Source organism: Engraulis encrasicolus, chromosome 15 (assembly GCF_034702125.1).
Source record: "Engraulis encrasicolus isolate BLACKSEA-1 chromosome 15, IST_EnEncr_1.0, whole genome shotgun sequence".
Classification (NCBI taxonomy): Eukaryota; Metazoa; Chordata; class Actinopteri; order Clupeiformes; family Engraulidae; genus Engraulis; species Engraulis encrasicolus.
Window position 1 is genome coordinate 24,974,307 of NC_085871.1, and position 12,500 is coordinate 24,986,806.

Genomic DNA, 12,500 nt, shown 5'->3' on the forward strand with positions numbered 1-12,500 from the left:
GTGACGCACGTCATTTACAGCACGCAGCAAGCGTGCTGAGGGCCTAAAGGAAGGGCTTTTTGTTTTATGGGTTCTTGTGCTCAAACGTATAATGCGATATAAATCTGTGTGTGTTGGAGAGTGTACATGTCATCAAAGTCAAAATGTTTAGGCTCCCTTTATTCAATCTTGTACAGTATGACAATATTGCTGTGTGTGTGTGTGTGTGTGTGTGTGTGTGTGTGTGTGTGTGTGTGTGTGTGTGTGTGTGTGTGTGTGTGTGTGTGTGTGTGTGTGTGTGTGTGTGTGTGTGTGTGTGTGTGTGTGTGTGTGTGTGTGTGTGTTGTAGGGTGCTGGGGAGATGATCAACGAGGCTGCCTTGGCCATGGAGTACGGAGCCTCCTGCGAGGACATCGCCAGAGTCTGTCACGCCCACCCGGTGAGTCTCACACAACCCGCATTGGTCAATCAATCTGTCAATCACTACCAAGAGAAGTGTTGCCAGATTTGGCGGTAACACTTGGGCTACTTGGGATGGCCGTCTGCGGGTAAAAGCGGTAAAATTGGCGGGGGTTTTTCTGCAGTTTAGTGCCAATAGAAATCAATGCAATTTGTTGAAATTCGGCCGAATTTAGTGCATTTTGGCAGTTTTTGAGAGCCTTTTGTGCGGGATTTGATCAAACACATCTGGCAACACTGACCAAGAGCTAATGGTAGTAGTAGCCTTTATTGTCCCCAAGGGGAAATTCGTTCTCACCACACAGGGTGCAGTCGCCGCAAGAGCAACGCCCATAAGAACACCTGTCAATCCACCTGAACATTACATGCACAATACAGTTTAAGACGAGGGAGGGGAGGGGTAGAATAGACATGGACCAGGCAGGTAGACAGGCGGCATTAAGAAAGTATAATAACAACATAGGGAGAGGAGAGGGAAAAAAGTCTCATGCCTTCAAATTATGGTGAGCTCAATATGAAGACATAAGTTAAAATAAGCTTTGGGCAATCAACCACTACTAAGCAGACATATCAGATGTAAATGTAAAAACGAGAAACAGTTTCCTTCTAAACGGCACAGTCTGTCTACCTCATAAAGTACAGTGGAATAACTGTGTAATTATCATGTGTTAGTGTTGTATTTAGACCATGAATTTACTTCATTTTTTACTTCCAATAGCTCTACTACAAAGAGCCTATACACTTTTGCCTTTTTTCCACTGCCGGTTTTTCTGGTAGGCCTACAGCTTAACACAGCGCGATTCGGACACCACGTTTTGCTCTTCGATTGAGCTAGGCCATGCCCAATCGAAAAGCAAAAAGTGGCGGCCGAGTCGTGCTGTGTCGAGCTGTAGGCCTACCAGAAAACCGGCAGTGTAAAAGAGGCAATAGTTAATCAATCTCTCGAGCCAGTTAGCTTGTTCATTTCGTAAAACACCACCACCATCACATATATCTAAAGATGCAGTAGGTTTGAAGAATAATTGTCAGTTACCACTGTTGGAAATTACTTTTTAACAGTCGTGTATATGATTATATGTAATATATTGTAATAATTTATTACATCAGTATCTAACCATAACCAACTATCTTTGCTCTCTCTCACTCTGTTTCAGACGGTGTCGGAAGCCTTCAGAGAGGCCAACCTTGCTGCTTCCTTTGGGAAGGCCATCAACTTTTAATAGCAAAAGCATTTTATCCTTCCACACTGGCAAACCAACATAGACATTCATACCGAAGTACACACATATGGGGTCGAACATACACATCCGACAGATACACACGCACACACACACTCGCACTCACACACATACACACACACGCATACCAACAAGACAGACAGGCACACACTCATACATACACACGACAGATGGATGATACGCACACACACACACACACACACACATAGACACGCAAGCACGCACAAACACTAAGCCATCTCTGCACTACCAGAGTGTCTGTACTGGGAAGGTTTGGTTTGGTGTATGCTGTACGGTTGGCTGTAAAGGGAATGAGTGAGACGAGACGTTAGGGCCTAGCCCCCTCTATACTAGCACTGTGCCTCATAAGCAGCATGCATAGATATACAACACTAGATGTCTTGTTCGGCCCACTTTAGGCATGGCAAGCCCAGGGCGCCGCCATCTTGGTTTTTCACACTGTCAGTCAGCGAAGTGGTTTTTTTTTTTTTTTTACAGCCACCTTCTCCTGGATAATTTGTGTATGGTCCTGTCGCCAATTGCAGAGTGCAGTTACCTCTGAACTAAAGATGGCAGTTATTTTAATGTGTTCCAATAGACGGGGGGGTCATCAACACGACATCTAATGGTCTATATCTACTGAATAAGCAACATGTACAAAACCGGAGTAGCTAGCGCTAACATCCTGTTACTGGGGTGCATTTCTGGAAAGCGTAGTTGTTAGCAGTTAAGCAACTTCGGTAGTTGCCAATGGGAAATTGCATTGCAACCAACAAAGTAGCTAACATGGTTAGCAACAACGGTTTCCAGAAGTGCACCCTTGAGTTGGATGAGTGTTTACGAGCAATAGAGAGGGAGATGAATGAGATGTAACAGTTTGTTTGGGTCTTATGGGCAAACCAATGTATGATACAGTTAGAGGTAATACGGTAGAGCGTTTTGTATGATGTATATCATGATGTGTGCGTGTATTGTACATGTACTGCTATGCAGAAATAAAATATATAACATATTGAGTTTAATGGTCGGTGTCTTGATGTGTTTTTTTGTGTCGGGGGAAGGGAGGACAGTCAAGATGAGTGTACTTTTTTATAGACCTTTGTCAATGATGAGAATTTTTCTGTTTCATTACAGTATCTGAATAATAGTAATAACGTGCAACCATAGATCACAGGGTAACATCAGTTTATTTTATCTAGTATTTAGTACATACATCAACATATAATGCTTTATGTACACTGTCTGTACTATTGTGCAAATATATAATAATGCACAGTTTGTTAAACTATCTAATTACTGTATAACCAATATATTAAAATCAAATATACTGGACAATGTTTTGACTACAACAGCCTTGACTATGTCCTGCATTTGTTGTGTTTGTAGTTGATGTCTATGGCCACTAGGTGGTGACCAATTTACAGCTTTCAAGTATCTTGCCTGAAAGTGAGCTGAACTGAACTTATATCAATGGGGAGCTTCACTGGACGTAACCAGTTCTTGGAGTAGCCACTCTGTTTTCTGCCTCACTGCCCCTACACTTCAGCCAGAAACTTTGAGCCATAGAATAAAAAAAAAACAGACCAAGTGAGTCAGTCTTTCAGACACACCCAACCTGACATGAGAAACACTCGTGAGTCATAGCCGGTATGTAAGGGGGAATGCTTTAATTAAAATGTCAAAAAATAAGACTCATCAGTCATCATATATTTTTAGTTTTGGATGTCAGTTTAAAAAAAATACAGTGCATAGTATACAATATTAAACAAAAAATATTTGATTTAAAAAAAAACATATGGCTTGGTGATGTGTTTTTTTCTTTCTTTTTCTTAAATACAAATGACTATACAGATGTCAGAGACATATGCCATATCGAGCTTGTACATTGGTTCCATTTGTGAGCTCCCAATCTGATTGTCACAAGTCATAATTTTTAGAAACTTTTACAGGGCCGGCATGTTAGGCTGAGTGATGGGTGAAATGGTTGGATGGTTCCCATGGTTACAAGCAGGTACTGTAGACCGACACTTTGTAGCTGATTTCCTTAAGTATTTCGCGGGCTTCTTTTTCCAGCCTCTCCAGGATTTCTGCTTTTTCTTCCAAAGTTTGCTGGTTGACAACATATGACCGCTCCAGCTCTGAAAACACACACACACACACACACACATACACACACACACACACACACACACACACACACACACACACACACACACACACACACACACACACACACACACACACACACACACACACACACACACACACACACACATATTGATAAAACATGAATGTAAAACAACCTTTTGAATTCATGAATTCCTCTCTCAGCAGACATAAGACTTGTAACATTCCCCTCTGCGTGCATGTCTACCTGAGCGTGTGTATGTGAGTTTTTGCAGTGATTGTGTGTGTGTGTGTATCTATCTCTTAAGTTTCTGCAGTGATGTTACAGCGTGGCTCTGTTTGTGTGTGTGTGTGTGTGTGTGTGTGTGTGTGTGTGTGTGTGTGTGTGTGTGTGTGTGTGTGTGTGTGTGTGTGTGTGTGTGTGTGTGTGTGCACGTGTGCGTGAACCTTTAAGTTTCTGCAGTGATGTTACAGCGTGTGTGTGTGTGTGTGTGTGTGTGTGTGTGTGTGTGTGTGTGTGTGTGTGTGTGTGTACATTTAAGTTTCTGCAGCGATGCTACAGCGTGGTTGTGTGTGTGTGTGTGTGTGTGTGTGTGTGTGTGTGTGTGTGTGTGTGTGTGTGTGTGTGTGTGTGTGTACCTCTTAGTTTCTGCAGGGATGCTACAGCGTGGCTGTGTGAGTGTGTGTGTGTGTGTGTGTGTGTGTGTGTGTGTGTGTGTGTGTGTGTGTGTACCTCTGAGTTTCTGCAGCGATGCTACAGCGTGGTTGTGTGTGTGTGTGTGTGTGTGTGCGCGTGTGTGTGTGTGTGTGTGTGTGTACCTCTGAGTTTCTGCAGCGATGCTACAGCGTGGTCCAGCATGTGCTTGGCCTCTTCGTGCAGCTCTTTAGCTCTGCGTCTGCCCTCGATCACAGTACCAGCCTTCTGCTCCATCACACTCTCCATGGTGGCATAGCGATTCAGGACCTCGGAGTCCAGCTCCTACACACACACACACACACACACACACACACATTTAGTTATTATACAGTATGTAGCAGTGCAGCCCTCTGCTCCATCACACGCACCGACCGCTGAAGAGCCTCAGGGCCTCCGCACACCGGCTCCAACAAAGTGCTGAGAACTGCTCCTCTAAAGTTCGATTCCTTTGTTTTCAATAGAACCCCGCACACTGGCGCTGATGTCCGCGGACATCGGCTAGCGATTAGAGGATGACATTTTTCAGGAATTCTCGTGGGTCCTGCGTGTCCTGCGGGATTCCCGCGGGATGGGAGTCAAAATTTTAAAGATAGGCCCTGCCGTGGCCTAACGGTAGGGCACTCGTCTGCTACGTGGCCGACCTGGGTTCGATTCCCGGTCCGGGTCCTTTGCCAGCCCTTCCCCGTCTTTCATCCCAACTCGCTTCCTGTCTGTCCTTCACTATCCTGTCTCATTATAAAGGCTTGAAAAGCCCCAAAAATACTTTAAAAAAATAAAAAAGTTTTTTTAAAGATCAACAGGAGTGCGCAGGAGCGGGAATAAAGATGAATGGGAGCGGGCAGGAACGGGAATAAAAATGAATGAGAGCGGGAATGCTTGCTTATTTTTTCATTAAAAAAGCCTATGAAATGGGAGTGAGATTGATTTTGAGTGGGAGTGGGCAGGATTGGGAAACAGTCTTTTCAGGAGTGGACGGGATGGGATTTGTTTCTTTTACTCCAGTCCGGGATGGGACAGGATGGGATTTTTTTTCTGGGACCGGGATGGGACGGGAGTGAAAATCCACTCCCGTGTCATGCTCTAATAGCGATTAAAGACAAGTTCTACTTTGTCTGAGCCGGCCATCGACTTCTCATGCTCTGTTCGTGTGAAATTGGGTTTGGGGGTCGGAATTGTGTCGGAAGCGAAAGTGCTCCGCAGTGCTGTCGGAACCAATGTGCGGAGGCCCTCACACTCCAGCTCCTACACACACACACACATGCTGTACCTGTACAGAAACATGAGGATGCAGTGTTCTCAACTGGAACAGTCTTGGGACCCACCATTTTCCACTCTCATTCGGTCGCGTTCAAGTCAATTCAATGCAAAAATGTAACCAAGACTCGGATGACTGGTTGCACGTTATCTATCTCGCATAAACATTCAGATTGTATGTATGACAACAGATGACACAGAGTTCACTAGCCTATCAAAATAAAAGTTGTGAATTGTTGCAGGAAAAGTTTGATTTTTTTTTTTAGAATTACTTTTTTTTTACACCAAGGCTCCGCGACCCACCAGTTGAGAAACACTGAGTTATACACACCAACACACAGGAGAACATATTCAGACACATAAGGATGCACTTAGTACACACACAGGAAAACATAAACACTCTCCATACCAGCATACCGCTGAAGAACCTCTGGCTTCACATTGGCTGTGTGCGTGTGCGTGTGCGTGTGTGTGTGTGTGTGTGTGTGTGTGTGTGTGTGTGTGTGTGTGTGTGTGTGTGTGTGTGTGTGTTAGTCTTACATGTTTGGTCTGTTCCACTTGCTGCTGCAGGTAGTCTGCGTTCCGCTGCGTGTGCTTGGCGGTGTTGGCGGTCTCCTGGTTCTTGGCGTTGATCTCTCGCAGGTCTCGCTCCATCCCCGTCAGACGCGCCGTGCCGTTGTTCAGCTTCAGCTCCGCCGACGCCGTCTCAGAGTCCAGCTGAACACGCACACATACGCGCGCACGCACATACACACACACACACACACACACAGTTACAATACTTGTAGTAAAAAAAAACAGAACCAAATCGAGTACATGCAAGGATGGATTACTGCAATGGGGTCCAGAAGACCAAAGCTGTATATTTCCATTCTCTTACTGTAGCTATCATCTTTTGTGTGTTATCTTTACAGATATTCATCAATAACGTTCATGGTTCTCTCTCTCTCTCTCTCTCTCTCTCTCTCTCTCTTTCTCTCTCTCTCTCTCTCTCTCTCTCTCTCTCTCTCTCTCTCTTTCTCTCTCTCGTGTTCTTGATGTCCCCCTCTGCCTGTTTGATGGCGTCCTGGCACCATAGGTCATCTCTCTCTTTTTCTCTGTGTCTGTCTGTCTGTATTACTCTTTCTCTCTCATCGTGGCCTGCATGGTCTCATGTCTCCACTCTCTCTCAGTCTCTCTCTCTGTGTCTTACCGTGGCCTGCAGGTCTCGTGTGGAATACAATACTATTCAACTCCCCCAAAAGCTGCCCCTGCCCTCCAAGCTCTCTCTCTCTCTCTCTCTCTCTCTCTCTCTCTCTCTCTCTCTCTCTCTCTCTCTCTCTCTCTCTCTCTCTCTCTCTCCAACTGACCGTGGCCTGCAGGTCTCGTGTTGTCTTGATGTCCCCCTCTGCCTGTTTGATGGCGTCCTGCCCCGCCTCCTGGCTGGCCTCCGTCTGGTTCAGCCACTGGTTCAGCATGTCCGCTTCACTCTTCATGGCAGTGGCCTGCTCACTACACACACACACACACACACACACACACACACACACACACACACACACACACGCACACAGTCACACACACACACACACACACACACACACACACACACACACACACACACACACACACACACACACACACACACACACACACACACACACACACACACACACACTTAGCTGATGTTTTTATCTCAAACAGAGTGTGGTAGGGAGTGGAAGGGGGGGGGATTCGAACCTGCAACCCTCTGATCTAAACATTACCCATTAGGCCAGGGCTGCACACAGCTGTGTGTGTGTGTGTGTGTGTGTGTGTGTGTGTGTGTGTGTGTGTGTGTGTGTGTGTGTGTGTGTGAGTGTGAGTGTGTGTGTGTGTGTGTGTGTGTATGTGTGTGTGTGTGTGCGTGTGTACGATGTGTATGCAGTATGTGTATGATGTATGTGGGTAGATGACGGATAGGCAGCAAAAAACATTTTTTTCACAAAACATTGTTTATGAGGGAAAAAAGTATATGTCTACGTAGTGCAGCAATTAATCTTTCAAAAAATCCAAGTGGTCACAATGTTGGTCTATTCATTGATTATTTATTTACGTTGATAAAGCAATTTGCTGAAAATATGTCCTTTGGTGTGACGTTAAGAAATAAATATATTAAGTATTGTAGAAATGGCTTGATGGAGTTTCATGAACATTGTTACACTCTTCATATTTATTGCATTTTTTTAAAGTCTTAATTTAATGAGAAATTACCATTTAAGTATTTTTTTTCCCATTAGATGTGAGATTATTAGAAACCTTCGAGGAAAAACAGGGATATCTTTCTTTTAAATATTCAAAATTGTCCGAATTTATACTAACTTTTCAGGGACGATAATTTGTTCTTCCCTAATGCAATATTCAGTGTTTATCAAACATATTGTTTAGCTCAAACAAATATTCGAGCGTTTAAAACATGTCACACCGTAGGACATTCATGTCACGCTAAAGGACAGAAATGCAAAACTGAGCCAGAAACAAATATATCAACATGATTATTTTGTCTTTTGATCATAATATAATGTTGTAGTCAATATGGACCTACACTTTACACTTATAAGTCTTTGAATCGTCGATTATCAGCCTATCGTAACTCTTAATGACAGCCATGCGGTCATTGAATGTAACCTGCAGAGCTCATAAGACTCATACTGAAGTGTGACCTTGGCATGACCATCACACTTTAGGTATGCTATGACTGTCACACCATTGAACCTGTAGTGTGTAGTGGCCAGTGCCTGTTTGGTATCTCAAGCTGGACAGCACATTTATGCTGTATATTGAGCTCTCCACAGCATACTTTATTCATCTATACTCCTCTATATACTCTCTCACTGATCTTTCCTTCACTGTTACCGTTATATTTTATGGTTTCAATGCACCATTAATGTCATATAATTTGACAGTATCTAAAATCAACAGAAAATATTCATCAACAATGCATCAAAGTATAAATACAATTTCACCTTTAGTAAGATGCATTCTCATACATCTACTTAAGAAAAAAATGTGAAAAATATACACTATTGTCAAAATGTATTTTATGGCTGTCACACCAAAGGACTACAAAACTAATACATCTTGTGGTAGCAAAACATAATTGATTGACTGAAGAACTCTGAGAGACAAATCTAAAATCCACCCTTGCCATTGGCTTCTTAAGGGTCTAAAGTCACAATTTATGTACCGCTGGAGCTTCAACAATAGATAATTATCCACAGAATTATCCAAAAATATGATGTCACACCACAGGACATTGTTTTCTGCGACAAAGTTTCATAAGTCCATACGGTCTCAGAAAAACAGGAAAAAAATTAAGCATTGCCACTTGCTAAAATAGACACCTTGAAAAACATGCCAGGGTTGTTTAGACAAATGACTGAGCTTTGATTATTTATTTAAAAATGTTTTAATATGGAGAACCAGGCTTGCCTCAGTCACACCATAGGACAAATGTGACATTTGACTCAAAATTAAGTATACTTATTTAAGCTCTGTATTTATTACACATTACTTTTTCATAACAACGACATTAGTTTAATCATTTAAAGCATTGACAATTTTGAAAGCATGAATTTACTTAATTTTAAGAGCCTGCGACAGCAAAATTTACACGTCACGTCATCTACCCATATACTGTACGTACTTGGAGGTCTTGGCGTTGTTGAGCAGCGTGCGGGCGCGTGTGATGTCCTGGTGGCTGTGTGTGTGTGTGTGTGTGTGTGTGTGTGTGTGTGTGTGTGTGTGTGTGTGTGTATACTGTGCGTACCTGGAGGTCTTGGCGTTGTTGAGCAGTGTGCGAGCGCGTGTGATGTCCTGGTGGCTGTGTGTGTGTGTGTGTGTGTGTGTGTGTGTGTGTGTGTGTGTGTGTGTGTGTGTGTGTGTGTGTGTGTGTGTGTGTGTGTGTGTGTGTGTGTGTGTGTGTGTGTGTGTGTGTGTGTGTGTGTGTGTGTGTGTGTGTGTATACTGTGCGTACCTGGAGGTCTTGGCGTTGTTGAGCAGCGTGCGGGCGCGTGTAATATCCTCATGGCTGTGTGCCAGGATGTCCTCCACTCCCGTCAGGCTCTTGACGCGCTCCCGGATCTCCGAGGCCAGCTCCTCCAGTTGCCCCGGCGACGCGGGCATGCTCATGGCCAGCACCTCATTGGACAACGCCTCGATGGTGTTCAGGTCTGTACTGTCTGGATGGATATCACACACACACACAGGTAAACACACACACACACACACACACACACACACACACACACACACACACACACACACACACACACACACACACACACACACACACACACACACACACACACACACACACAGACACACACGCACAGACACACACAGAGAGACACACAAAGAGACAGACAGACAGACAGACACACACACACACAAACAGACAGACAGACAGACACACACACACACACACACACAGAATGGGTTTTAAATACTGTCTGCCTGTCTGTCTCTCTGTGCAGATACTTAAGAGTATGTACATAGTGTGATCCTAAGGAAGTGCCATATCCGTTTGTGCCTGCATCTTTGTGTGTAACCCATTACTCCGAAGGAAATCCCATATCTGTGTGTGTGTTTGTGTGTGTGTGTGTGTGTGTGTGTGTGTGTGTGTGTGTGTGTGTGTGTCCCATTACTCCGAAGGAAATCCCATATCTGTGTGTGTGTGTGTGTGTGTGTGTGTGTGTGTGTGTGTGTGTGTGTGTGTGTGTGTGTGTGTGTGTGTGTGTGTGTGTGTGTGTGTGTGTCCCATACTATTCAGGAAGTCCCGAATTTGCTGTATGAGCTGCCGCAGCTCCTGGTTGTTTAGCTCCACCCTCTCTTTGCTCTGATTGGCTTTCAGCAGGATATCCTCAGCGTTCAGCTTGGCCACGTCTGCCCGACCACGGGCCTCCGATACCTACACACACACGTACACGCACACGCACACGCACATGCACACACACACACACAGACGCACGCACACACGCAGACAGACACAACAATCAAACACTATACACACCACAACAATACCAGGGCCGGCCCAAGCCTTTATGGGGCCCTAAGCAAAATTTCATCCAGGGGCCCCTCATACTACCACCTACTCAGTAGCAGATGCTTCATTTACGTACTTGCACGAGTGGGGGCGCCACTCCTACTCCGACCTCTACTCCCGCCTCCTTCTCTTTCCCAAAAAATCAACAATTTTATGTTTTATTTTTTGCATGAATTATTCTGGGGAACTATATTTAATCAACAGGACAGGGGAAACAACACAGGAAATGAAAGACTAAGATGCTGCTGTGTACTGTATCCCAACCTCTGATGGGGAGGAGGGCTATGCCCCCTTCCTTGTAATTAACCCATTGATGCTGGAGGCTGCGTGTATGCTGAGCTGCACTGACCTAGAGTAGACGCCTGGAGACATAGACGTAGCATTCAGGCTCATGAGATTTGTTCATTAAAAATATGGTTGTGTTAGAACTGAATGAACACATTCTAATGCAGGAGGAGGAGTGTAGCTTTCAAATGCAACTCATTTCATGTGTTTATGCTCTTCGGAGGCTGAGATATTTAAGTTTCTATAGGCTGAGGGCTTAAGCATTTAGCAGGTGTTTTTTGCAGGTGCCTTAGGCTAAAATGGGTTAATGCAACTCAATCCTCCACCTTATTTCATGTGAGACCAAAGACAAGCTTAAAAGGCATAGACGCGCCAAACAAACTGTGATGCATTAATGGCAACACACATTGTATGTATGTAACACAACAAACATGTGATGCTTCAGTTTTCTCTTAATCGGAACAGACACACCTACCCTCCATTTACCATGTGGTATACGTATCCTATCATCTTAGGTATATTCATCATAACTTTTTAAAATATATTTTTCAAGTCTTTCCGCCTTTACTTGTGATAGAACAGAGATAGACAGGAAACAAGTGGATAGAGAGAGATGGGGGTGCCCTACTGTTGGAGCCACTGTAGGGCCATATTCATCATTACTAGCATCTAACAAATCTCTTACCACCCTTTTGAGCTTATACACTGTCTTACCATATTCCGCATTACCAACATCATCTACAGTAGTATCAAGTGTCTTAGCATCCTGTTGAGCTTGTCCACTGTCCTATGCACTCTCCTACCATATTCATCATTACTAACACATAACAAGTCTCTTACCACCCTGTCGAGTTTATCTACTGTCTTACCATATTCGTCATTACAAACGTATAACAAGTTCTCTTCTCCATAGAACTTTTATCTTTTTAAATCTTACTCTGTGAAAACTCCTAATCCAAAATGTATTTATTCATGCACTACTTATCATTTTAGTCTCTGACCTTTTACCTTTTTTGAGTTTTTATAATATATTGTGGAAGTGTGTGTGTGTGTGTGTGTGCTACTACTGCTGCAAAGCGATTGCCCGGGTTGGGACAAATAAAAGCTACTTGACTTGACTTGAAGTGCCTTACCATCCTGTTGAGCTTGTCCACCTCCTGCAGGGCTTTGACGATCTCCTTGTCGAAGTTCTTGGCGGTGGTCATGCCCTGGCGAGCCGTGGAGATGGCGTCGCCACACTCCTCCCCGCCACAGTGTGGCGCTCCGTCCTCAGAAACGCACCCCAGACCCCCGCACTGGCCACAGCTGCTGTCCTCAGCGCCACACGCCTGTGACATATACACATAGAAAGTCATAGGTAAGCAGTTAGGGCGTCAGACTTGTAGGAAGGGGCGGGTAA

At 44.2% G+C, this 12,500-nt stretch overlaps 2 protein-coding genes across 2 annotated transcripts in view; one reads left to right on the forward strand and one right to left on the reverse strand.

Annotated features, from left to right (window-relative positions):
• The window catches only part of LOC134463914 (dihydrolipoyl dehydrogenase, mitochondrial-like), a 13,416-nt gene extending 10,718 nt beyond the window's left edge, over window positions 1-2,698 (forward strand). Inside the window, exons 13-14 of the mRNA XM_063217255.1 lie at window positions 329-418; window positions 1,593-2,698. Coding sequence (XP_063073325.1) covers window positions 329-418; window positions 1,593-1,658 — 156 coding nt within the window. The 3' untranslated portion in view covers window positions 1,659-2,698. The remainder of the gene's footprint in view (window positions 1-328; window positions 419-1,592) is intronic.
• A 146-nt stretch (window positions 2,699-2,844) lies between these two features.
• The window catches only part of LOC134463915 (laminin subunit beta-1-like), a 61,210-nt gene continuing 51,554 nt past the window's right edge, over window positions 2,845-12,500 (reverse strand). The window contains exons 28-34 of the mRNA XM_063217256.1: window positions 12,235-12,429; window positions 10,537-10,681; window positions 9,749-9,953; window positions 7,104-7,245; window positions 6,295-6,471; window positions 4,623-4,782; window positions 2,845-3,814 (exon numbers count right to left, since the gene is read on the reverse strand). Coding sequence (XP_063073326.1) covers window positions 3,678-3,814; window positions 4,623-4,782; window positions 6,295-6,471; window positions 7,104-7,245; window positions 9,749-9,953; window positions 10,537-10,681; window positions 12,235-12,429 — 1,161 coding nt within the window. The 3' untranslated portion in view covers window positions 2,845-3,677. The remainder of the gene's footprint in view (window positions 3,815-4,622; window positions 4,783-6,294; window positions 6,472-7,103; window positions 7,246-9,748; window positions 9,954-10,536; window positions 10,682-12,234; window positions 12,430-12,500) is intronic.